We start from the raw sequence: 27906 nt of genomic DNA, 5'->3' as shown, positions 1-27906 counted from the left end.
GGCCCAAAGTGCCAGGGTGGCTCCAGAGGGAGAACCATCACAACAATAATCATGGTTATTTGATTATATAAAACCCAAGAGTGTTGCATCAGACTAAGATTGTGGGTTAAAGATGGCAGGGCTCTGTCAGTTTGAACTCTCACACTTTCCCCTTTGGGTCACCTAGGAACAGATCATAGTGGGCATCATTGCCATGAGACTGTCACCTGACGCACATTATTCTGATCATTTTGATGCTAAAAACAAACTGAATACTTGTCCCTTTCAGATTTTCAGTGCCAGTCAGCTGCCATACAAGCCAGCCAGTTTCAGCCAGACTGGTGCTGACTAGAAAGGAGAAGCTAGATCTCAAGAGGACACTTTACATTGAAGGAAAGTGGAGTTCTGTGATCATGTTGCTGCTGCTCCTGCTTCTTCTTCTCTCTTGCACTGTGTGCAAAGGACATTCTGCAAAATGCTCTGGAAACGATCCCCTTCTTATCCCACAGGAGTGGTACCAGCCAGGTGAAATTCTTATCGGTGGAATTATGTCTCACATCAATTTTATGTTATTGGGGATTTCCTTTAAGAAACATCCTTCTCAAGACTGGATTATTACTCCAATGTAAGGTATTCATTATTGTTGTTGTTAACTGCCTTCCAGTCAAACTCCACCCATAGTGACCCTGTGGATGAGACATCTCCAAGCCAACCACCCCACAATCCCCCACTATTCTTCTCAGGTCTTGCAGGCTCAGACTCATGCCTCTCTGATCGAATCTAACTATTTGGCATGTGGTCTTTCCCTCTTTCTACTGCCTCCTTAGCATCATTGTCTTTCCTAATTATTCATTTCTTCTCATAATATGTCCAAAGTATAGCATGCTCAATTTATTAATGTTGGCTTTCAGGGAGAGTTCTGTTCAATGATCCATTTGATTGTCTTCTTGGCCATCAACAGTACCCTCAGCACCCTTCTCTAACTGAGAAAGTTTCAGCTGGTGGTGACTGACCAAGGTAGACATCTTGTGGTTTTAATGGATAGTTCAATGAATATTTCAATTCAATGTGTATTTCTTATGAAAAGGTTAATTCATTGCCAAGAAACATAAAGAACTGAGTTCAAATGAAATTGTTAATACCATTGTGCTTTGACAAAAATGTATGTTATGAATATTATTGGAATACTTCATATAGTTCTGGTCACTGGCTGATATGGTAGTTTGCAGTTTGAGGGGATTAACTCCTTTATAAGGAAAAAAGCAGCCGACAAAGGTGTACTCGATTGTAATTTATAATTAAAATTAATTATGAATCCCATAGGGAAAATTGTGAGAGAAGTTTTTGTTCTTCTCATAATACCAAATATTCAATGGTGGAAGATATTCAAAGTTTATTTATCCAGAAAAGCAAACCTTGATTGTTTTGTTTTATATAAGGGACACAGTTTTATTCTATCATTGTATTTAATGGGACTTGAACATCCACGGATATATTGGTATCCATGGGGAGGGGGGGGCTGGAACCAGCTGTGGTGAGATGTGGTGAAAGACTTTAAATAGCAATAGCGATAGCATTTACATTTCTATACCACTTCATAGTGAACTACACACTCTCTAAGCAGTTTACAACATGTAAGCACTTTTATACAGTTGTATCTTTTATTCTTTTAACAGCTATCTATTTTAACACTGTAATAATTTAATTCTTTTTTAATGTACCTCTTTTCTATGTTTTCAATTGTATTGTTTTTTTAATATTGTGAAGTCACTCTGAGTTCCAGTTCTGGGGAAAGACAAATAATAATAATAATAATAATAATAATAATAATAATAATAATAATAAGCCATTGCCCCCAACAAGCTGGGTACTCATTTTACCATCCTATGAAAGGATGGAAGGGTGAGTCAACCTGGAGCCCTGTGGGATCGAACATTGTGGCTGCAGTACTGCCATTTAACTACTGTGCCACAGGGCTCCCTTTGTGTGAATTAAATGTGGATTAGACAGGTTTCTGGAGGATAAGACTATCAGTGGCTACCAATCAATGTGGCTGTTCCTTGTTTCCACTATCAGAGGCATTATGAACAACATTTACTGGGGAACAATGTTGGAAGTGGAGTAATGCCCTCATATCCTCCTTGTGGAATACTGGAGGCTTCTGTTTATCACAATACTTGGAAAAAGATGCTATACTTGATAGGCCTTTGGTCTGATCCAGCAAGTCTCTTCTTAGGTATATACCACACCTTCTAAATGTAAAATTCACCAGCAATAGATTATCAGGCTATTCTACTTGAGTCCCTGATTTTAAGCTGCATAATAGCAGTCAAATATAGGATAGTCCTCACCATATCATGATAATAAAACTGAATATTAAAATAACCCATCTCTTTCGATCTTCATCATAATTAGTACAAATAGTAAAGCAGCTCTATATCTTTGCATGGAAACTAGGGAGACACTTGAAGTCATTGCCTGGATATGGGTTTGTGTGTTCCATGACTCAAGTGCACATTGTTCCTACTGATATCAACAGGATTTCAATCATGACTTTCATAAGTCTCATTGATTTCAGGATCAACAAAGTGCAAGCAATCCTGGCCTCGTTTCATGAACAGTATGATTCAGGCCAAATTGTAAGCTGCTTACTGCTTTGTCAACCTACACTACATGTACAGATTTATAAGAAGGATCCATCAGGAGACACCCTGAGGCAGACAATTCTCCTGGATGGTGCTGTCATGCTTCTCCCTTCATTCATAAGATGAAACAAGCCTAGTGAGGCCGTTCCCTCCCCCAGCTCAGTTTGACAGCCACCTGAGGTCTCCAGAGGAGGAGGAGGAGGTAGAAGAGAAAGCTCCAAGTCCTTGGGAAAGGTGAAGACTTTGGTGTTGGGTACAAATCCAGTCCTTCCTCCACAGGTGAAGTGAGAGGCTGTGCCCACACAGCTGGGAAATGCCCTTTTGAAATATGTTCTGCAAGTTGGGTGGGGCTGAGTTGACTGGCTTTACAAGTCCAGGGCCTTTCTGTGTTTGGTTTGCTTGGGGGAAAATCTTGGTTTTCTCTCAGCCTGTGTCTAATGTGAGGTACGATCCTGTGACTTATGACCCTGGACTGTTTCTTGACTCTGATATCTTACTACTCCTACTTGGGGTCTGCGTTGATTTACAGATCCTGATCCCTGAGTTTTTGCTATGAGACACCGCTTGTCCTTTGGCTACTGCACTTTTGGCATTCTGAATTCTGTTGTAGTAGGAGAATGGGACAAGTGCTTTCTCATTTGGTTCAGGCAACTGTATCCATTAGTGTGAGAATGAACTATTAGCATAAATATAATGATCTCCTGTGTATGAGATGTTCCTCAACATACAGTCACCTGCTTGTTTTTTCAGAGTGACAACAAAGTTCTACCAGCACATCTTAGCCTTGGTGTTTGCCATTAAGGAAATCAATGAGAATCCAAAGATCTTGCCCAATATCACCCTTGGATTCCACATCTATGACAGCTACTCCAATGCAAAGATGACTTATCGTGCTATTCTGGATTTACTCTACAAATCAAAACAGTTTCTTCCCAGCTACAAATGTGGCAGCCAGAAAAATCTTGTGGCTGCTATTGGAGGACTTGATTCTGATACCTCCTCACATATGGCAGAAGTGTTGGGCCTTTACAAGATACCTCAGGTAGAACCTATGGATGGGAACCATGAGGATCTCTTCTAACCTCTCTCTCTCTCATATATATATACACACACACACACCTTTCCCTCCTTGTTAGCAAGTTCATGGGGATTTTTCAGTAGTCTGAAAGGCAGAAATGTGAGAGAACAAAGAAAGGAAAAATGGGGTCTGCAGAGCTGCAGAAAAGTGTTAGATGGATTTTCCATCAGATGCCACTCTGTATGGTGGTCTAGAGAATAATACCAAATGCACAAGAAGTCTCTTGACTTTAGGACCACAGCTGAATCAACTTTGCAATGCTAATGCTATTTCAGGCATTTGGAATGGTGCAGTGGCAGGATAAACAAAATGGTTTCTGATTACTCCAACCAATGTATGAAAAGGTGTTCAGAAACTCCTTGTATTTCTGCTCTCAAATGTTTGCAATTTTTCCCCCTCTAGATTTCCTATGGTTCTTTTGAACCATCATTGAGAGATGAATACCATTTCCCTCCTTTTTATCGCATGGTTCCCAATGAAGCCCTTCAGTACCAGGGAATTGTCCAGCTCCTTTTGCATTTCAGATGGAAATGGGTAGGTCTCATTGTTATTGAAAATGACAGTGGAGAACATTTCTTGGTGGCTTTGGAACCTATGCTTTCTCAGAATCAAATCTGTTCTGCTTTCACTGAAAGTTATCCAAAAAATCCTCGATTGTACCTTGGAATAAATGAAATGATCAACGACATTCTCAATTATATTCCCCTTTTCATGGAGAGCAAAGCCAATGCTGTTGTTATCTATGGGGAAAGTGTGACCATAAGAACACTAGCAACTGTTATGTTTGTGAGAGAAGTGATTAATCATCTTGTAGATCCTTGGAACAACAAGAAGAAATCTTCTGGGAAGGTGTGGATTACAACTGCTCAAACTGATTTCACATTTAACACATTGCAAAATAGTTATAATATACAAATGTTCCACGGGGCTATTTCCTTTATAGTTCACACAAAAGAGGTTCAAGGCTTCCAAGAATTTCTTCAGACAGTTGAACCATCTGCAGCTAATGGAGATGGCTTTATCAGTGATTTTTGGGAACAAGCATTCGATTGTCTGGTTTCCAACTCTATTGAGCCTACACATACTGTTGACACATGTATTGGAGATGAAATGCTAGAGACTCTTCCTGAGACATTTTTTGAAATGAGCATGACTGGCCACAGCTACAGTGTCTACAATGCTGTCTATGCTGTGGCACATGCCTTGCATAACATGCACTCATCTAAATCAAGCCACAGAGTGATGAGAGGTGAAGACAGGTGGACACCTCTAAAAGTGGAACCCTGGCAGGTAAGGTCTTAGTGATCTTAGTGACATATATGCCGATGTGGTGTGCAGTGGCTAAGGCATGCATATGCCATTTCCCAAAAGTATTTGAAACATCTTAGTGGGAATATTCAAAAGGTTTATATGCCTCATATAGATTATAATGATTCTTTTTCTCTTTCTACCAAGCTCCACTCATGGCTTCAGAGGATTTCATTTAACAACAGTGCTGGAGATGAAGTGGTATTCAATGAACATGGAGAATTAGCAGCTGGATTTGATATTACAAACCTGGTCACTTTCCAAAATAATTCCTACCTTAGAGTCACAGTTGGAAAGCTGGATCATAAGGCTCCTTGTGGGAAAGAGCTCACCCTTGATGAAGAGAGGATTCATTGGCATGGAGCTCTGATGCAGGTAGGAAAACAAGCACACTTTTTTTCTATAAGCTATGGATCGTATACTGGACTGGGTGAACATTAGTTTAAAGTGCACAAAATGTGTTCTCTTATATATCCTGATTTTTAACAATGTGTTTACCAAGTTTCACACTGTCCAGATGGAACACTTGTCCAGATTGAACAATTTGGGGTCATAAATTTGTAGAGCTCTAGGCTTGCAATACCATCTGTGTGATAAAGAAATATGAATTTGAGTACATGCAAAGGCTCTTTTAAAATGTGTGCAAACATGTTTTAGTCAATGGAGTCATGCATCCATTAAAATGTCCATCAATGTACACATTTGTTTAAAATAAAACTACCAAAACTAGGCAGATTAAAAGAAAATCCATTAAGAGGGTGCATCTACACTATAGAAATAATTGCCATGGCTCCATCCTACAGAATTTGCCTGGGATTTGTGGTTTTCTGGGGTACTAGCACACTTTGGCAAAGACCTTGTAAAACTGAAAATTCCATGATTCCATAGGATGGAGCTACAACACAAAGTAATATCAAACTGCATTACTTTTGCAGTGTAGATGCACTCAGATTTTCATGGAACAGATTTGAAGGTGAGCAAAGGAAGATATTGTTTACATAATCTTCCATTACTATCTTGATGCTAGTGACTTTTGAAACAGCATGCTGAGTGAGTGAATTCTTTATTTGAGGAAGCATGAGATAATAAAATAAGGCAATATATTGGAAATATTATAGCCCCTCCACTAAGTAAAATTCTTACAAGATGCCACACCAAGCACACTCTACATAAATGTATTATTCTGTACCAGTAACCACCTTTTTTTATTCATACATCAGTTGAAGAAAGACAAATCTCCACTTGCTCAGCATAATGTTTTTTGTATCTTCTAGTTAGCAAAATACACAAATATGCGTTTTGAATTCTGGATTTTATTTAATTGTCAGCATAGCTGCTCCTGCATGCAAAAATCCTAAAAGCATCTAATGTAAGGCATATTCTCTTTATGACTAGGTGCCTCCCATTTCTCTGTGTAATGACTACTGTCAACCTGGTTATCAGAAAATCAAGAAGGAGGGTGAGCCCTTTTGCTGCTATGATTGTATTCCATGTCAAGAAGGGAAGTTTTCAGATCTGAATGGTAAGTGATGCACTATATAGGAGATTATTGCACTTACTAAAAACTCGTCTGCTCCCCAATGTAATACAGTCAGGTTGCAGGGTGCTACTGGGTATTACCAGACTTAATTCATCATCGATTCTGCTGGGCGATTGCAACTAGCTGCCTCCCTGGTCCCACTTTTCCAAAAGGTGAACTTGCCGTCTTTGAAAAATGATCTCAAAAAACATGCCTGGGACCTGGGATGCCACCAGGTTGTAATCACCTGGCAGAATAAGCAGCGAATTAAGTCTGATAATATGTGGTAGCAACCCATAACCTGACTGTATTCCGTTGGGGAGCAGTCAGGTTTTTAATAAGTGCAATAATCTCCATAGCCTTTTTAAACCCATTAAAAATTAGAGGAAGTTCTAAGAGACTGAGAAGAATTTTGAGATGATGTCAGATGCTAGCTCCAGACTAGATTAGTCATGTCAATTTGGAGGCTTTACTGATACAGTTTCAGGGCTATTGTTTTGGGGGTAACACTACACGTTACAAAACCTTGCATCTATTAAATTAATTAGTTTATCATTGCCAGGTTATTTATGTTATCACCTTTACTGATTTCTGGGTATGGAAATTACTTTCCATACAGAAAGCTTTTAGCATAAGTATTTTTTAAAATCTGATTTGAAATCTTTTGGCAGCTGGACTAACAAAAGGAGATTTCTTCACTCCTTCTTCGCCTTTTTGCCACCCCCCCCCCCCAATACTTCACAAACTCTGAGACTTAAAAGAGTTTGAAGAGATCACAAGGACCATTCAATCCAACAAATCAATGTACTCCCAATAATTTATCTGTTGTCACTGAGTAGTGACTGGAGACAACAGACCATTTAAAGTTTTAGAAGATCTTTTTAATGGAATGAAACTTTAGTTTGTAGTCCAAGGAACTTGCCATGAACATTACTTCTGAGTAGGCATGCATAGATTTGAACTGGGCTTTGGTTGCCTAGTGGGGATATTGTCAAATGACATGAGTTAAATCACACCCCCACCCCAATTCATACCTTTAACACTACTAACTGTTGGACTATTATCTCTGAGATCTTCCATATTGGAAGTCAAGCCTTAAGCTGAAGAAAGTAGTCTCCTCATTTCATCACAGTAGAATGTGATGCCAGTATCAGCTTCTGATGTGAGTAAGGTGGGTGTCAATCTATCAACCATCAGTTTGGCACACTTATAAGGGAAAATATCCCTTGTCCCCATCCCATGTATAAGGTAAAACTCCTACTTTCTCTGACTGTACTGCTAGTAGTAACAACTAGGAGACCACGTCATGGCCTCCTATTGAGCAAGAATAACAAGAAGTGGCACTGAGACAAATTTAACTCTTAATTTCACAGATATGGATGTTTGTACTGAATGTTCAGAAGATCAGTACCCAAACCAGAATCAAAACGGATGTATCCCTAAGGGAGTAAGCTTTCTGTCTTATGAAGATTCTTTGGGGATCAGTATCACTTTGTGTGCTTTCTTGTTTTCTTTTATCACTGCATTGGTTCTAGGAACTTTTATGAAGCACAAAGACACTCCCATTGTCAAAGCCAACAACCGAAGTCTCAGCTACACACTCCTCATCTCCCTCCTCCTCTGTTTCCTCTGTTCATTATTGTTCCTTGGCCAACCGGGAGAAGTGACCTGCCTTCTGAGACAAGTGTCCTTTGGTATAATCTTTTCTGTGGCTGTTTCTTGCATATTGGCCAAAACTGTTCTGGTGGTTCTGGCATTTTTGGCCACCAACCCAGGATCTAGAAGGAGCAAATGGGTAGGAAAAAGACTGGCAACTTTCATCGTCCTTTCCTGTTCCCTTATCCAAACAGGCATTTCTGCATTTTGGCTAGGATTCTCACCTCCTTTCCCAGATGCTGACATGAACTCTTTCACAGAGGAGATCATACTGGAATGCAATGAAGGGCATGTTGCTATGTTTTATTGTGTCTTGGGTTTCATGGGCTGTTTATCTGCAGTCAGCTTCACTGTGGCCTTCCTGTCTAGGAACTTACCTGACAGTTTCAATGAAGCCAAGTTCATCACCTTCAGCATGCTGGTCTTCTGCAGTGTTTGGGTGTCCTTCGTTCCAGCCTACTTGAGCACCAAGGGGAAATACATGGTGGCTGTGGAGATCTTCTCCATTTTAGCCTCCAGTGCTGGGTTGCTAGGATGTATCTTTTTCCCCAAATGCTATGTCATATTGCTGAGGCCTGAGCTAAATCACAAGGAGTATCTAATGAGGAGAAAAAAAACAAGGAGCTACAAGTCCACTTGATACTCTTCCTATAAGCATTTTAAGTGTTGTGTAAATATTATTTCAATGTCGGTCTCTCTGAGGCTGCTGGCTGAATTAATGCAGTTTGACAACTTTATAACTGTCATGGCTCCATCCTATGCTTATGTGGCACCAGAGTTCTCTGAGAGAGAATACCCTATACATCTCACAAAACTACAAATCAAAAGATTCCATAGGATGGAGCTACAGTGCCTAAAGTGGTATCAAACTGCATTATTCCTACAGTGTAGATATACCCCTGATATCTTCCAGAGGTTATTGAAATTCAGCTTTTATCAGCCCCAGTCAACATGGTGAATAATCAGAAGCAATGGAACTCAGTGTCAAAAGCATATGGAGGTCAAAATGTTGCCTACCTTTTATTAATGAATCATCATCACCACCACCACTACATACACACTCACACAAAGAGAGAGAGAAAGGAAAGGGGAAACAAAGAGGAGGCAACAGACATATATAAAGACATAAATAAATAAAAAAAATTTGCAGGTATCTCATGTTCTTTCCACCAAAAGAAACGCAATCTGGGGACAATGGACTTGCAGTATCTCACTGTTGGGTGGAGGGAAAGTGCAAAATAGGGCTAAATCATAGGGAGTGTTTTATGCTTAGCCTCAAATGCACATAATAAATGCGGACAATTGATATGCATACTCTACAATTCAAGGAACTGGAGAGCCAAGCATAGGAATAATACATGGAATTTCCACATGCACAGATTATGTGGCAAATGGGACACAGGAGATGGAAATGTGCAGATTACACCAAACTAAGAGGTGTAGCTGATAACCTAGAGGAGAGGGTCAGAATTCAAAAAGACCCAATCAAATTAGAAAGCTGAGCCCAAACTAACAAAATGAATTGCAACAGAGAGAAATGAAGAGTACTACAGTTCTTACACAGAAAAAAAATGAAAGACATTTCTAGAAGTTTTAGCAGAACACAAGCTGAACATGAGTCAGCAATGTGATGTGGTATCTTAAAAAACCAGTGTGGTTCTAGGCTGCATTAATAGGAGTGTAGTGTCTAGATTGAGAGAAGCAATAGTGCATTATCTCTGCAGTGCAGTTTAGACCCAAGTCTGGCTAACCAAAAGTGGGGAGGTTTGAGGGATTGTGTAATGAACATAACAGCAAAACAGGAATTTGATGAAAAGTGGTTGGCAACTTAGACCATCTGCTGACTCTTACAGATTGGTTCTCATACTGACACTTTCTGTTTCAAGCACTGTGGTGCATCATTGGATCTGTGGTTGACTTCCCTTGCTGGGTAGCATTTCCCACCAGTGTGATTGTGCAAATCTGTACTTCCGTGATTATGCTTTGATGCCATCTAAGAGATACTACTTACAGTCTGCTTTGGAGAGAAACACTGCCTTTATCACTGCAAGAACCAAAGGATTGTTTCTGAAGAGCTGTAGCTGGAGAGAAATCCCAAATCTTAAAATGGACATTAATCTTCTACTTCCTATGCTAGGTATGTTGATGCGTCCTCAAAATTCCTCTTATGCTCCTCAGCTCCAAATATATAAAGAAAACTATTATCAAGAGCAGTGGTTCCCAAACTTTGGTCCTCCAGCTGTTTTGGATTTCATCACCCAGAAGCCCCAGTCAGCTTGACCAACTGTCAGGAATTCTGGGAGCTGAAGTCCAAAACATCTGGAAGACCAGAGTATGGGAATCACTGCTCTAGTGTCTTCTTTCTAACACACTCATCCCAATTATTTCTATTAAGTTTTAGTTAATATGAAAATGCATACTAAAGCATTAGTAATGATGTATTTACAGTCCAACACTGTAATGATAATACCTTTTGTTTGTTTGTACAATTGTTTGTTGTTTTGTTTTTGTTTTTAAACTAATAAAATATATTTGTATAAAGGAAAGAAAATGCTTGCTAAAAGACACTGGAATGTCCTTAGATGTGGTAAGTGGTGTAGACATTAATTAGATGATGTTGTTGGTGGAGATGGAAATGGTGAAGGTGTTAACAACACCAAAAACTTCATTGTGCTTATATTTAGCAACATAAGAATAAAAGTACTTATAGGCATAGTCATGGTGAATTAGATGGATGGCTCTCTACTTTGCTGTTATTGCTTGGAAATCTATTACTACTTATGTTGCTATAAAGGTCACTTACATAGGTGTAAATCACTTCTTTGACCAGAATATAGCTGCTGTTGGAGGGGATGGCAGTCACAGTCAGGAGATAACAGTGCCCTGATGTTTCCCAAGTTGCTCAAGAGATGGCAGGGCAGCTTTATCTCCAGAAAGGAATGGCTTTTGTCCATCCTGATCATCATAGCACCGTGTGGTTACACTGACAAATAGGGTCTTGGCTCTTGGCTCCTAACTGATGCTCCAGAGAGAGCTTCCAATTATGAACTTCTCAGAAGGGTTAGGTCTTACTTCAGTTAGAAATTGTTCCAAGCCATGATGAAAAACTGGAATGGGAAAGCCTCCTATCACTGTGGTCTGTAACTCACATAATCCTTCACCATTGGTAAGACTGAGAGGCTTCTGGGAGCTCTTCAAAACACCTTGAGGGATAATATCTCCCCAATCTTAGTCTAAGGGCATCAATGCAACTGCAGCCAAACAGTCTGGTTTAGGAGAAGTACAACTCACAATTACAAACAAATCAAGTGTGTTTCCAAGTTAGACTTTTAATGATCAATGGCTTTTCCTCCAACACTGAATGTGATGCGGGGGCCTGTAGATTTCATTATATCCTATGTGAAACATTCCTGTGGTTTTCTCTCTGCATTGTCTGAGATTTTTGTTACCATCAAAACCACCGGGATAAAAATACAATAATGTAACTACTAAGGAGAAAAAGACTGATCAGTTGAACAGTGCTAGGATCTGGCCCTCTGAAAACACCCCGAGTCACTTGAAGCAGAGGTAGACCACTTGTGTTTTTTGAGAGCTAGTTGGACTGCAGCTTCCATCAGCCCTTACCACCATAGCCAGATATGAAGGATGATTGGAGATGCTGTAGGAAAGCCTCCCCTGCTGTTTAAGCTGGTAGCCTTAGTTAACCAACTCTTCCCCTTCCAATTTCTCCCTTCCAGTTCTGCTGCACACTGCGGTCTGCCAAGCACCATCTGCAGGTAATCAGACTACTTCCCATTGTTCTTTTTGCCATTGTTGGTTACATTTGGAGAACTGATGTCATCTTTGAGGAAGAACTTTGTCTCGTTTTGTTCAGCCACAGAGGCTTAGAAGCTCAGACCTAATTACACTTTGGAGACCATAGGAAGCCACCTTGCATTAGGTTCTGCTATTTGAAATTTTACCCCAACTCCTGTTGCCCACTTTGACTGTTTTTAGTTCCTCAGGCAAATAGTCTTTGCCTTCTTTTACTACCTGGACCTTCCAGGGGCTGAACTGGAGAGGCCAGGGTATGATGCTAAGACCTTCTGCATATCAGCCATCTAAATTCTAGTCCTTTCTCATTCAGTCCCAGACAGATTCCTGTATGGAAGTTACATCTTTGTAGGAGACTTAGGAATGTGGGAACTAAAATTGGGTAGTTTTGGAATCCGGGTAGAGGGCTGTTATGTAGCTGTGCTGGCAAAATGATCATTGCACAACAGGACCAATGCACAGCAGGCACCAATGCTCATCAAACAGCAATGTGCATCAGACACCCTTGTCTGTGTCAGAATACACATCTTCACAATTCATTAAAAGGATTTCTCAGTGTCTCATAGTGCTACATAACTATGTATACATAAAGTTAAGTAATGTAGACAGTAAGGATGGTTTTCAGTCCTCATCTCTGCCTGATCTGTAGGTGAAGCTGATGTGAAAGCCAATCTTGTAACCTATACCCCTGGCTTCCCTTAAATTGTGGTGCCTGTTTATCTCATTGCATTTCAGTGTAATTGCTATTCCAATTAAATTCTATTTTTAAAGGGAAAGTGAGGGTAGATATTTAATGAATAAAAATGTATCCCCAGGGGTGCAGAAGTGATGTGGACCACATTGGGTCCTCAGAGGGGGGTGAACACCTGATGGGACAGTCTCTTATGAAACGCCCCTGCCCCTTCCCCTCTGTCATCCATCAGGTACAGCTGGTTGTGGTGGTAGTCTGCTGTTGCCACCTGGCAGCTACTTCCATGTCTGACAGGGCTTCTGGGCAAGAGGAGAAAAGACTGCAATGCAGCAGTGGCAGCCCACACAACCACCAGCAACTGCTGGTTGGAAATGTCCTGTTTTGCTCTTGGAAAGCTAACAAGACTAACAGCATGAACCTCAGCATCTTGTGAAGGTCTTAATCAGATAGTGGGAGAAAGAATTCAAGCTCATCAAGGTATCAGCAGAAAAGCAGAAGTCGTCTAGTCCGATTATTCATGAGACAATATTCAGTCCAGGAAAGCAATCCAAAGGATAATTCAAAAGAATAGTCAAGAGTCCAAGCAAGGGTCAAGACAACAGGCAATCACAACAGAGGTAGTCTGGTTGGCAGAGGAAGGCAGTTGAGTAATGTGCCAGGTAGCCTGGTGGTGACACCATGAGTTACTGAACTGGGTAACACCAAATCATCATCATCAACAACAACAACAACAACATACTAGCTTTTCCCCAGTTTGGGACTCAAGGTGGCTTAAAACAGTTTAAACTAAAATACCTTAAAATCCACAGTGTACAAAAGTTAAAAGGTAATTCAATTATCAAACAATTAAAATAAGTTAAAAACATAAATCTTTTTAAAAAGGAGCTACAACAGCAAATAAAAAATCTAGCATGTTATACATGGCCTGTTTCCCCCCTAAAAGACCAGGTCTCAAAGACCCGTTGGAGCAAGAAAGTCTTCACCTATCTGTGGAAAAATAGTAGGGAGTTCCATAACCTTGGAGCACTTGTGGAGAAGGCCCTCTCCCATGTTTCCACCATGTGTACCTGTGAGGGTGATGGAACAGAGGGAATGGACACCTGAAAAGATCTCAAACCATAGGCAGGTTTGTAAGGGAGAATGCCAACCTTCAAATAATCTGAATGTTGAGCACAAGTCTTCCACTTCATTTCACCACAACATCTAGAATGGTTCTGACTTTCCAGTATGCTCAGTTGCTCTGATTTTTCAGTGTTATGACATTATTTTGATGTTGAACTTGTACCAAACCTGGATGTGAGGTCATTCTTTCCTTGCTTTTTATCACAACCCTCTTGCCTTCCATTCTGAAGCTCTGCATCCTCCCAGACTCACTGTCCTGCCCCAATTTCCTGAATATTTTGAAGGCGAAAAAGTTACATTCGAGTGTTCAGCTTTTCAAAACAGGACAGTGGAAGGGTACAGGTTCCTCAATCAGGATGGAAAAGAGATCCTCAAGGCTCCTGACCCTTATCAAAAGGCCAAGATGACTTTCAAGGTTCAATTGAACAGCACTGGAAATTACACCTGTGACTACTGGATGGAGAAAAATGAGACAATGACCATATCTGCACAAAGTGGCAGCATCTTCCTATATGTGACAAGTAGGTTTGTCTTTCCTGGGTTATTGGTGGCCCATGCTATCACACAGAAGCCTAAGCAAGGGCCTATTTGGAGCATTCTTCCCTTTCTCACTACATGTTAAATGCCAAGGGTGGGAACATCTGTAGCCCTCTGGGTGTCGTTGGACTACACCTCCCATTATCACTGGCCATAAACCATGCTGGTTCAGGCTGAGTTGGAACCCCATAGTGTCAGGAAGGGACTTATGGCGACCCTAAGGCAGACCTATAACAGTGGTTTCTGGGGCTGGGAGAGTGTGACTTGGCCAAGGTCACCCAGTGGGTTTTCATGCCTAAGTGGAGTATCAAATCCTGATCTCCAGAGTCCTAATCCAATGCTCAGACCACTACACCATGCTACTCCCTGCTTTACCTGAACCTTATAACTCTGGCCACCATCCCACACTTGGAGTTTATACTTCCAATTGTCCACAGGGGACAATTGGAAGTATAAATGGTGATTAACCCATCATTATCATGCAATTGCGCTAATGGTTTTCACATGATATCATGTTCAAAGTAATATTATCCCATGAATAATCCATTATTATCATGTAATTGCGCTAATTGTTTTCACACTACTTCGAGGTGAAATGTGATTAAAGTGCCACTAATCCATGAATAACAAGGCAAGAAACAGCAGCAAATCATTCACAGGATTTTCCAGTGAATGACATTTTGCTGTTTGTTCCCTGGTTATTCCTTTGTTATTCACAGGATAATGGCTCTTGTGTTAATCTCATTTTAACTGCATTTTAATGTCAATTGCATGATTTTCTTGGGTTAATCCCTGTTTAAAGTCCAAATTTTCCCCTGTGTGATAAACTCCATATAGGATGGCAGAGTGAAGCCAGTTGGTGCCTCTATGCAAATTCCAATGATGGACATTTATTTTCCTTCCTCCAACCCCCAGAGGCTCCTGCAGCTCCCTCTCTCATTCTGAAGCCCAAACTCTCCAAGTACAATCTGGGAGACCTGGTTGGCCTACAATGTACGGTTCCATCTGATACAAAGGGCATCAAGGAATTCGAGTACTTTGGTGACAGGATGTCTATCCAATCTATGGCTGTCAACGGTACTACCCACATGTACAGCATGAACATCACGGAACCAAAACACATGGGGATCTTCGAGTGTGCTTACGTACAACAACTTTCTAGTCGGAAAGTAGTTTCCCACAGGAGTAATCGTGTTTCCATTGTAGTACCGCTAAGTAAGTTCTGGGTTGTTTCTAACAATCTCCTTCCTAAACATTAGGAACAACTTCTTCACTGTAAGAGCTGTTCACGATTGGCTTATGCTGCCTCGGAGGGTGGTGGACTTTTTTTCTTTGAAAGTCTTTAAACACAGTTTGTTGGATGTCCATATTTAAGGAGTGCTTTGGTTGTGGGTTTTGGCAGAGCGGGAGACTGGAATAGATGGCCAGATGTTCTGTAGCTCCATCCTATGGAATCCTGGAATTTATAGTTTTACAAAGTCTTTAACCTCCTTTGCCAAAGAGTGCTGGGGCTTCAGAAAACTGCAAATCCCAATATTCTGTAGGATGAAGCAATGGCAATTGAAGAGGTGTTAATAGGCATTATTTCTACAGTGTACATACACTCTTAGATTCTATTGTTCCTGTTAAAAAGTTATTAGCTTTCTAACATATGGCTGCAAAGCAAAAACAAAGAAAAAAGGAGAAAGAAACAAAGGAGGAAGTGTATGATAATAATGTCTATTAATATAGATTGATACAAACTGACTGTATTAGCAACTATAAAAATGCTTTCAAGTATAGCTAAAGCCACTGAATGATACATGGTGAATGTCTATCTTTTTAACCTTGCAGCAAGTCTTTCTGCAACAGAAAAATACATGTGTGCATGTATGAGTGTGTCAAGTGAGAGGGGAGAAAGGCTGTCTCTCAAGATAATCTAGCTCACAGGTGGCTGTAAGATATGGGTATGATAAGGGAGGCGAATCTCACCAAAGGAGACTTTAGAAATTGAGATTACTAATAAGCATTGTGTTTGCCAAACCAGAATTGGCAAGTCTTATCTGCTAATCAGGAAGAATACTCTGAACTACTTATCGATGTAGCAATGGTTCATTATACTATATCTTCCTATTTAGATGTTGGATGGGAACGGATGTTGGCTGTTGGAGGCTCTTTCATCACCATCAATGGTCTTATCTTCTTTATCTCCCATTTCTTTTGCTGAGCCACAGGTAAATGTCATTTCCTGTAGAAGCTGTCTTCCCAGGAGATTTGGGGATTTCCTTTGTTTCACACCTTAAGAAGAGTACAATGACTCAGGCATGGCCTGAGGACATTTTTTGTGGATGAGGAATACGTTGAAGTGGTATTGTCATCATGAACCTGGCAGCAGTACATAATGCCTTAGTAATATCTAGACTAGATTCCTATCAAATACACAATACTGTCTGGAAACTTCCATTGAGCTTCCAAACATCTAGATATGCAATGCCTTCACTCTTATCTATTGTACTATTGTGTGTATTTTATCAGATTGTAATCCCACTTCAATCCACAGGGAGAGGTGAGAAATTATTATTATTATTATTATTATTATTATTATTATCTGCTGTGGGTTATATGACTGAAAGGCAAAGAGGAAATGAAGGCATTGTCCCTCTCAAATAAGAATGCTGTCCCCTTCTCTATTAAATTTTCCTTCAGTCCACAGATGCTTAGCAGTCACTTAAAATGAATCAATGCAGTAACTTAAAATGAATGACATCCACCCAAAATGAGAAATGTCCAAGATCTATAAAGGTCATTAGATTTTCCCTGCCTATCACAACCTCTTCCCTTCTACAGAATCATAGCCAGGCGGGGTCCTTCTCTGACTGGCAGTAAACTTTATTGAGAGGAAAAAATGTGGCCATCTCTTACTCCCTGACCCTTAAAAAGAAATAGTTAACCTCTAGCTCTAGCTCCTGGAGCTGTTGGGGCTTGGATCCACATACAAAGGGATTCTGGACTGCCAGTTATGGATACCATGCCATATTCATGATTGCTATTTAGTCACAACTGTGACACACACACACCCAACCTATTTTACTAGGCACTGGCTACATGCAGAAAAGGAGGTCCATTCTGCTGGTATCAGAGCATGGACGAATGAAGTTTCCATCATGTTTAGGGGCAGACAGGCCAGGAGAGGTTATTTAGTTATGTAAATTTGTATAAAAAGGTATCGTTTAACATCTTTGAGACTTAATGAGACCTCAGTCTTCCTACAAAATACTTCAGTCTTCCTACAACGTAAGACTGTAAAGAGAAACAGCTGAATTAGAATATGTCCACAAATTCAAAGTCATCAAAGTTGGGTTGCACAGAGACAACTAAGTATATTGCACATCCCCTGGAGACATGATGGAGGCGGAATGAAAGGGGTCTTTAATTCTTTTTTCTGTTGCTCTTTTTAAAATTCATTTTCAGATTTCCTCATCCGATAACTGAAAGACCTCATTGTGGTCTACCCTGGCAGCTTCTTTATCAACTGAAGTACAACCTCTTGAATTCATTCACTGGAAAACCCAGCCTTTATCTTAAACCACTTGATGGGGGAGGAAACAGGAAGCCTATCACCCACAAGACAAAGACCCAGCTTTCCGGAGAATCTGGGTTTTCAATTGAGATTGTTCTGATTATGTCACATTTAGAGACTTTTTAACAGTTGTTGCAACAAAGAAAAATCCCTTTTTAGTGCAATATTAACCTCAGTGGTATGGGAAACTAATGATTCACTTGTCTCATGAATCTATCAACTGGCCATTCTATTTTTAATGAAAATGAATAGCAAGTTGATAAAATAATCATTTGATCATCTCTGAGAAAAATAACGGTAAGATCCAGAGTTTGGGGGGGGGGTCCTTTGTGGATTACAGCTCTCAAAGTCCACTAACTAGTACAGTAACTTGCTGGCCATGCTTGATGAATGATTTCTGAACCTGTTGTCCAAAAGAAGTAACATCTTAAAATTTCCACTAAGCTTCCACCTCTTCTCACAAGATGTTATTAAAATGAACATGTTTTCCTTTCAACATGATCTTCTCTTTTTTTACTCCTGGTCTGTTTCACCTTCCTGCTTCTCCACCCCAAATTTTTCATTTTATAAATATATTTCACAAATCTAGCATACAAAATCATTTTTAAGTAAATGATTACTACTAGAACAAGGCTGAAATTTTGTAAATACATTTTCCTTGAGAGATAAACTGTTTCCCCGCTTTTTTGTATTCCTCCAACACATCCTACAAATAAAGGGGGACTTTATTGGATGTTCCCCAAATATTCACCACCATTTTCTGTGGTGTTCACCACTTCCTCACTATTAGTCACCCACAGCGCATTGAAAAAACGAGACCTCTGTGGTTTTGTGGAGGACACAAAATGATGTGTCCCATCCTGGCCCTGAATTTGTCCTCCCATGGAGAAAGTGAGTGGAATGACCACAATTTTTCAGCCCACAAATGGATGAAATATGTGTGCACAGCTTTAAATACCAGATTGATTTCAATTCAGATTTGCTTTCAAGCTTTGGCATGAAACAAAAATTCAGATACTCTCAAAAAATCCCACTCTTTCACATTTTTTTGAATTTGAAATGTATTGCTTACATGTTTGTGTTGTTTATATTTTTATGTACTAATAAATTCATTTTGCATTCTGAAATCACACATATGTTTATCAGGGAAGGCACATTCCTGTATGTCATGAGAGACCTCTTGAAACCTTCCTTTTTGGCTGGGTTTCATAGTTGTGTCCTCGGTGTCCACTGAAAAATTATATAGCCTTCCACAAGCCAAGGTTGGCTAAAGTTTTCCCCAAAATTGTGAAAAGCCTTCATGGGGTTGACCATTTTCTCAAGAGACGTTTTGGTGTGTCAAGTATGAAACATTTGGAAGAATTCTTTATATTCACTAAGGTGAAATATACCCCAGACTGCCACAAAGCATTGAGAAAACATGAGCAGATACCATTTACTCAGAATGAATTCTTGTAACACACTGAATTAATTCCCAATGTATATAGTTCCTTACACTGGATTCTATACCATTGAGCCCATGGCAGTTAAAGCAGTGTCAAACTGCATTATTTCTGCAATGCAGCTGCAGCAGTACTTCCGTTTTCTCTGGATTCAAGCTGAGTCTGTTTTCCCTCATCCAGCCCATTACCGACTCCAAGAAGGTATCAAGAGGAGAGATGCCATCCTTAGTTACTGCATCAGTCGGAGACATAGAGAAGACTATTTGGGTGTCATCAGCGTACTGATAACACCGCGCCCCATGTCTCCGGATGATCTCTCCCAGAGGCTTCATGTAAATGTTAAATAGCATATGGGACAAAATCGCTCCCTGAGGGACCCCAGATGTAAGGGCCCTCTTGTCCGAACGACAGTCCCCCAGCTCCACCATCTGGAATCTGCCCGAGAGGTAGGAATGGAACCACTGCAAAGCAGAGCCCCCGATACCTAACTCTCTCAGGCAATCCAGAAGGATACCATGGTCGATGGTATCGAAGGCCGCTGAGATGTCCAAAAGCACTAACAGGGACACGCATCCCCTGTCCATGCCCAGACGGAGATCATCAACTAAGGCGACCATGGCAGTCTCAACTCCATAGCCCGCCCGGAACCTGGTTTGAAATGGGTCAAGATAATCCGTTTCATCCAGGAGTCCCTGAAGCTGAAAAAAATCTTCCTTAAGGAGTATATGGAATGCAGATTCTCCAATTTAAGATTGTTAAGGAGCCTGTGATATATTGCATCGTGGTGGATTAAATTTTGCTATATTTTTGGATTCAGGAAATATTGATTTTAGGAGTTCTAATATATGACCTTCTCACAATTTGTCTAATGAAGAAGCATGTTTTATTTATTTTTTATAAAAATTATTTCTGTTTGATATAGGTTTGTTTTAGATACCTTCTAAAACATTGGCGCAAATATTCAAATTATACTTATTGTAGAGTTTTTTATTCTTTCACCATCCTCTTTTTGCTTGTTGCTTTTGCTAGGGTGAGAGATAAACCGGAGGTTCCCTTTTGGTTGCCTTTAATACATGAGGTCCACTTATACACAAGTATATACGGCATGTGCCAGAATCCTGCATAATTTAGTAGCATCTTCTGGCCCAACACCCCCACCTCACCAACACCAACCCATGTTAAGAGCCAGCAGTTGAATCAAGCAAAAGAGGGCCATTTAATTTCTTCCCAGGTGTCAAGAAAGATGTTTCCACCTCTTTCACACCAGTGTGTAAGGCTACAATAAGAACTTCTGCTTCTGATTGCTACAGCTTTCCTTGCTGGTGGGAATGATGTGGAAAGTAATCATTCCTGAATTCCGATCAGAAGCTGACTTGGATCTTGTTCATCCAATGCAGTGCCGGGTTATTAAGGTGAGCTGTAGTGGCATTTACAAAGATTAACGATAAGAGTATATAGTCTTGCTAAATGCAGATCAGTTACAAAGCTATAATCTAGGTTAACAATCCATAACTGCAATATTGAATACTAGCTACTGTTTTGCATTGTCTTAGATTAACAAAGCCACATGGGCATTTGAACTCTCTATGGAGTAGATGGATGGATACATTAATTTTTTGCCTCAATTTCTCCCAGTATGGCACCCAGAGTTGCTTACAATATAAAAGCCTTAGCAGATGAGAAAAGAAAGGTGAAATGGATTGGGAGAGTACTGGCTTTCTTGGTATATCTCTGCATGCCTCTTTAGCACTTTCATTCTCTTCCCAAGGAAAATGGTCATAAAAGCATGCAGGAAAAATCTGTTTGACAAAAGGCATGCTATTGTCAACTATCTTCCTTGGAAAGAGAACAGAAGTGCTACGACGGCATGTGGAGAGGCATACTCTCCCACTCTCTTTTTGCTTTCTTTTCTCATGCAGTAAGGGCTGTCCTCCCCCCTCTGTGCAGGAGGGATAAATGTGTATCATTTCTGGCATTACATTGTAGCACGTCTGTTCTCTTCCCAAGGGAGATAGTTGTCAATAGTATGCCTTTTGTCAAACAGATTTTTCCAGCATGACAAAAGTCATGTTTTTATCAACATTTCCCTTGGGAAGAGAATGAAAGTGCTAAAGAGGCATGCAGAGAGGTACCAAGAAAGCCACTACTCCCCCTTCTGCTGCTTCATTGTCAGGCTTCCTCCCCAGGGAGAAAGTCCAGTCATAGAGTAGTCGGGAATGGTGCACAATCATCCCTCCTGCACTGAATGGGGAGCAGGGCCTAACTAGGTGTCACTTCTTCTTTGGGGTCACACCCAGTGCGGTCCACACACCCCATCACACACAGTGATTCCACGGCTAGAAGTGTCTCTCCCATGTCCTCACCAGATGAGCCTGAGATGATGGTGGGAAAGACAGAAAGCCCTCCCTCGAGATCATGAGGTGTTGCTATAGAGATTGCCTTGCTGAAAGTCTGCACTTCAAAATTTTCTTGTACTCCACTGGTTGCATTTCAACAATATGCAGAGGGCTATGCACATCAACATCCAGAAGGTTGCTCTGAGGGATAAGAAAATCAGCCTGATCACCTCCATCATGCTTGGGTCCCAGAGGCTGGTGAGATCATGCTCCCTCCATATCCCAACTGTCATTGCTCTGCTCTCTAAAAAAGAAGAAGAGCAGTCAGTATGTACCAAATGTAATCCTTCTCCCTCTGCCACCATTTCCTTTTCTACACTCTGATGTTGTCTGGCCACATGTGTTCCAGTTTTCATCTGTGAAGTGTTGAAAAATATGAATAAACCCAGTGCTTCAAAAGTGACTTGTTTGAACCACAACCCCCAGAATCCTCCATCCTGCACAGAAATTGCTTCTTGCATGCCTGGGAGATTCTGAACATTGTGCCTGTCTATCTGTCAGTCTGTCTATATATTTAATTTACTCAGTTTTCTACGTGATCCAAAATGGTAACTTGTAGTTTAGAAAAGTAACTTTCTCAAGCTTTGACTAAATTTAAGAAGACTATCCATTCACTAATGAGCAATGCACAATTTTCGTCTTTGAAGGATGGATCTGGTGAGTTTTCATCCAGCAGGTTTGGTGGGGTATCACTTATCAGCCCATTACAGGCAGCCTCTTGCGGTCTCATCTCTTTCCTTTCTAAACAGTGTAGATGCTTTCTGTGAATGAAAGGATGAGACAGGAAGCCAAGGATGACAAGTATGGTACAGTCAAGAGAAGAGAAAAGTGAAAGAGAAGAAAGTAGCATTCAAATTGTGGTCCTCCAGTTTTAGAGATATCTGGGTGCGGTCTTCCTTCGCCAGCAAGTTCCAACTTGGAGATCAAGGAAAGAAACTAGGAGAGAGGGATTAGAGCCTGCCTGTCTGCCTGCCTGCCTGCCACTCCCTGTTCTTCCATTGCTCAACCTCATTCCACCGTCCAGTCTGAACGTGCAAAGAAGCAGTAATTGTAGCAGCTGCAGCAGCAGCAATCCACAGTCTGTGCAAAAAGGAGATCATTTGCTTCCCAAAGAAGGATATGAAGGTACAGAGTCAGCGAAAGCAGGAGAAATTTTCTCTGGCCTGAGCTACGCACAACTGTCCCATGTAAGTCATTTTGGATCAGAGAAACTAAGCTGAACTGGAAAGCTGATTGGACATAGTTCACATTGGGAGGTGAGGTGTGATATGGGAAGTTTGTTGGGAGCATCCTAGCTATAGGGTGGACTGGAACCAGCTTGAGGGTTCAGGGAAAAGGAGGTTAGAAGAACAGAGATGATCCAGGATCTGCTTGATGCTTCCTTCCTTCTCATTCTACCTCCCCATTTATCTTCTTCCTTCCTTCTCCACCTTCTCTCAATGTAGCCATTCCCCTGTCTATCTATCTGTCATATGAAAGGCACAAAAGAAATGCTTTGGCACTAATTTGCTATCATCATCATCATCATCATCATCATCATCATCATCATCATCATCTCCTCTGTTTCACCTCCTCCTTTACCATCGTCACCTTTCACATTATTCTCATTATTTCTGCAAAATGCAATATTATTTATTTGGTGCCCTTCATTTCAAAGAAGGGAGGGAGGAAGGGAGGGAGGGAAATTGGTTTTGACTTTTCTCTCCCTGAGAAAATTCTATTGGAAAATTCCAGATATTGTTAAAAAAGGGGATGGAGAATTAAGCAACCTGGGTCATAAGGTCTCTACCCAACTTTGGGAGCAGTCCCACTAGGAATACCATTCAAAAAGGCATTGTAGAACATGAAAGCAAGGGGTAACTAAAATAATCAGGGTGGAAAGAGTTGGAGCATCTTCAGTGTGAGGAAAAGCTCCAGTATTTTTGTTTCTGATGAAAGATCATGAAAGAGGGAGCCGGGAGAGACATGACCTAGGTGGAAAACATTATATGCACCCTGAGGGAAGAATGAAGAGAGTAGGTTTGATCTCTCTTACACAAAACATCATTGGATGGAACTCAGGAGTAGTAGGAGTATTAGATATTCTTATCCACAGATTCAGCTATCCAGGGCTTAAATATTTTAAAATATATAAATTCCAAAAGGAAAGTCTTGATTTATGTCATTTTATATAAAGTACACAATTTTATTATCCCCCTCACCCCCACCCCCCTGTATATAATAGGATTTGAGCATACATGGATTTTGGTATGCATGGGAACTCCTGGAACCAAATCCCAGCAGATACCAAGGGCCCACTGTACATGGAAGATCTTCATGGAACGATTCTCTTGCTGTTACTCTTTTGTAATACAGATTAATTAATTAATTAATTAATCAATTAATTAAAATAATTATATCCTAGTCTATATGATGAGATCTCAGGGAAATGATACAATAAAAATTGATTTAAGCTGATATAAATAATCTAGAACACAAAAAGACAAATTAAACAGACTGAAAGCATTCTAAAGTAGTCAAAACAGGTTGTAAAAATTAAAATGACTTTGCAACTAAGTGCCTGGGCATCTTGTAAGATATTATAAAGCTCCAAAGGCTTTAAGAGATATTTTTTTACCTGCTGGTGAAATCAAGCCATAAAAGGGAGGGCATTTTACAACTGGGGTGCCATTGCTGACACACTAGTGGAGATAGAGACAAAGACCTTGCACTTACAAATGACCATGAAAACAACAAAATGGCATTTCATAGACTAATATTTGCTCATCTGACATTTGTTAGTCTCTGCCCTAGAGAACTTACATCATAAATTTCAACCCTAATGGATGAAACAAAGGAGATGTTGGTTGAAATTCAGTGCATTGAGCTAGATCAGCTAGATCAGTATTGTTTGAAACCAAGAAGTGAGTTATTAAGGTATGTCGATTTTGATGGGTATACGCTAGGCATGATTAAGTCTTGACTAGGGTATATTCCACTCAAAACACCGGGAGAGTTACTGAAAGATATGGGGAGATTTCAGTAGCATCTGTCTCATGTTTGTCTTCTTTCTTCTTACTCACAGGGCATTCCCATCCTCTCTGGACAACATCACCACCAATGATTGTACCCATACATCAGGAAACAGCACCCTGCTCAGCTCCTCAACCTCCAGTGTTGCTGGCATCGTCTTTCTTCTCCTGGCTGCCACCATAGGACTTCCTGGGAACCTCTTTGTCATCTGGAGCATCCTATGGAAAATGAAGCCAAGTCAACGCTCAGTCACTGGCCTTCTGGTCCTTAATTTGGCACTGGCTGATGGGACTGTGCTTCTTCTCACCCCCTTCTTTGTCCTCTTCCTCATCTTCAAGAACTGGTTATTTGGCGTGGCCATTTGCAAAGTGGTATATTACTTGTGTTGCATCAACATGTTTGCCAGCATCTTTATCATCACCCTCATGAGTGTGGACCGATGCCTTGCAGTCAACACGCCTTACTTCTCCCAAGCCATTCGCAAGAAGCACTTGGTCATCAAGATCCTGTCAGGGATTTGGCTGGCAGCCATCCTGTTGTCCATCCCAGCCTTCCTATTCCGGGAGGTTGTGACAGAACCCTTACAGGGGCGTAATATCTGTGAGCCCTGCCATTCCAGGCCAAGCTTGGCCATCTTTCACTTCACCTTGGAAACAGTGGTGGCCTTTGTGATACCATTCACTGTCATTGTTGGTTGTTATTCTGCCATTTTGATACGCCTCAGGGGAGTGCGGAGAAGGCAAGGGGCTCGGACTGAAAAGCTCATTGTTGCCATTGTGATTTGCTTTGCTGTCCTCTGGGTGCCCTACCACATTGTCAACATGATCCAGGTGGCTTCAAACATGGCATCAGGAAGAACTGCAGACAAACTGGGTCAAGCTTGGAAGGGTGGACGAGCAGGTGCCACCGCACTAGCATTCCTCAGCAGTAGCATCAACCCAGTACTTTATGTCTTTGCAGCTGGGAACCTCATTAAGACATCGGGGGCCAACTTCATTGCCCAGTTCTTTGAGGCAGCATCTGATGGACTCGGCCGAAGGAGTCAGTCTCAGAAGAATCTGGCCAAAGACTTGGTAACAGTGGCAGGCGTTCCTTTGGGCACAGAGCAACAGGCACTAGAAACTTGTGACAGAGGTCAGCAAGACCATTGAGTGTAGGCTGGATGATGGCATGAAACTTTAACTCCTAGACTGAATCATTGCAAGTTTCAGCATAAGACAGTTTCTGAGATGATGAAGCTACTTTTGGTTGAGTCAGTCTGTCTAGCTTCATCTTGACAGACAGAGGATCTCCAAAGTGTCAAGAAGAGGCCTTCTCCAACTACAGGGGAAGATACTAGGATCTGAGACCTCCTATACACAAAATATATCCTCTACTATTGAGGGTACATCTACATTGTAGAAATAATGCAGTTTGACACCACTTTAACCGCCCTGGCTCCATCCTATAGGATCCTGGGATTTGTAGATTTTAAGGAACCCACATTCTTTGGCAGAAAAGGCTAAAGACCTTGTAAAACTAAAAATCCCAGGGTTCCGTAGGATGGAGTCATATCAAAGCTTCATTATTTCTACATATACAGTATAGCCTGAAAGTCTTAGTTTGAGTGTTGGACTACGGCTCTGGAGACCAGGTTTCAATTCCCTGCTTGGCCATGACACCCACTGGGTAACCTTGGGCAAGTCACATGCTCTCAGCCATAGGAGAAGGCAATGGCAAGCCTCCTCTGAACAAATATTGCCAAGACAACCCCATGATAAATCAGAAGCAACTTGAATGCACACAACATCAAGATGCGCCCTGAGTTATGATCCACCCCACTCAGCAGTAGTATGTATACCACTGTTGATCTATGATCCATCCCCATCTGTTCCCTGATTTTCTCTTTCCATGGAAATTTAACTTCCATAAAAAGCACTGAGAAACATTGCTACACTACAAAGCTATTAAAGTACTGCCATGGTTGCTTCCTTCCTTCCACAGACACACACACACCCAAGCTGAATATGAAAAACATTGCACTGAATCTGATTCACTTCCACCCTGCATTTAAGGCCAGTCTTCAGGTCTGAAATATTTAAGAATGAGTATAATATAAATGGGTTGACATAAAATATTAGAACTGTATGCTTAGAGATGGGGATCATCAGCATCTCTGATGTTTTTATGTGCACAAGCACTTTCTCCATTCAGTCTTCAAGGAACCTTGGGTATTTCAGTATGAAAGTGACGATGCTTTCTAAACAGTTTCCCAGCTAGCTAAAAGCCAAAGAAATGACATCCAGTTCTTAGAATTATTGGAAGTGGTCACAATGTTTAGAAAAGGTTCAGTTTGCAATGTAGTGCAACAAAAGTGATGAGCAATAAGATTATTTTAAAAAAATAACTAAGGATGACTGTTTGATTTGATATTTTTAAATTTCTGAGATAATTTATATTTTCATTATCGTGACTGTTTTTACATTCTCTCTTTCTCTGTATACCAAAAGAGTAATTTTGTGTTATTCATATTACTGTGGAATGTTTTTAATCTTTTTTCATATTGTTACATATATATAAGCTAAAATGCAGTGAGGAGTTGTCCAGTGGCAGCTAGTTGTTCCCATATCATTGAGGCAATGAATCCGTTCCAGTCCAAACTCTAAAGGAGCCATCCAAAATGCTAAACCTATCAGGGGAGATAAGATTCAGTACCTTGGATAACTTACGTTGTTGACAAGAATTCAGAATGGGTGTGCCTAGGTGGAAAAAGCATCTATGAGATCCTCTACGAATTCTCTCATTATCTGTTTGCAGCAATAATCCCTACAAGTGTGTGAAATTTTTAAAATTACTTTTGGAAATTAGAGCAACAAATCTAATCTTACCTTATGAAAAAAGAAGGATCAAACTGCAGGCACACAGAAAATTAGCAGCATGCTTACTTTCTCCTTTCCATGCAAAAGATTGGAGCAATGGTACCTGGAAGATATCATTTAAATAAAGAACCTGTGGTTTTTGTTTTATATATATATATAAATTAGAGAGCTATATCCTTCCGTTTTGTTTTGTTGTTGCTTTAATGAGAAATCCGTGACAATTTCAGCTATTTACATCTGAAGGCTAGCACAATGCTGGAGTCCAGAGTCTGAAGAACTGTGGTTCTCTCT

General features: G+C 40.7%; 3 protein-coding genes across 3 annotated transcripts; all 3 read left to right on the top strand.

Annotated features, from left to right (window-relative positions):
- Positions 1-392: 392 nt before the first annotated feature.
- LOC149304007 (vomeronasal type-2 receptor 26-like) lies at positions 393-8825 on the top strand. Its single transcript, XM_089480587.1, has 6 exons — positions 393-604; positions 3375-3666; positions 4105-4992; positions 5158-5385; positions 6406-6532; positions 7903-8825. Exons 1-6 carry the CDS (start codon positions 393-395, stop codon positions 8823-8825), a joined length of 2670 nt encoding a protein of 889 aa, XP_089336713.1.
- A 1424-nt stretch (positions 8826-10249) lies between these two features.
- Positions 10250-19028, top strand: LOC149304006 (uncharacterized). Its single transcript, XM_089480395.1, has 6 exons — positions 10250-10322; positions 11923-11961; positions 14042-14332; positions 15264-15563; positions 16466-16561; positions 17799-19028. The coding sequence occupies exons 1-5, from the start codon at positions 10292-10294 to the stop codon at positions 16552-16554; spliced, it is 750 nt and encodes a 249-aa protein (XP_089336521.1). The 5' UTR covers positions 10250-10291; the 3' UTR covers positions 16555-16561; positions 17799-19028.
- A 5538-nt stretch (positions 19029-24566) lies between these two features.
- LOC149304005 (leukotriene B4 receptor 2-like) lies at positions 24567-25939 on the top strand. The gene is given in 3 exon segments (XM_089480903.1): positions 24567-24661; positions 24810-25902; positions 25904-25939. Coding segments are annotated over 3 exon segments (1224 nt in total).
- The last annotated feature ends 1967 nt before the right edge of the window (positions 25940-27906 follow it).

This window comes from Sceloporus occidentalis, unplaced genomic scaffold, assembly GCF_023333645.1.
Source record: "Sceloporus occidentalis isolate IW3139 unplaced genomic scaffold, rSceOcc1.0.p SCAF_14, whole genome shotgun sequence".
Classification (NCBI taxonomy): domain Eukaryota; kingdom Metazoa; phylum Chordata; class Lepidosauria; order Squamata; family Phrynosomatidae; genus Sceloporus; species Sceloporus occidentalis.
Note: the sequence above shows the minus strand (reverse complement) of the source record. Positions and strands in the feature narration are given on the sequence as shown.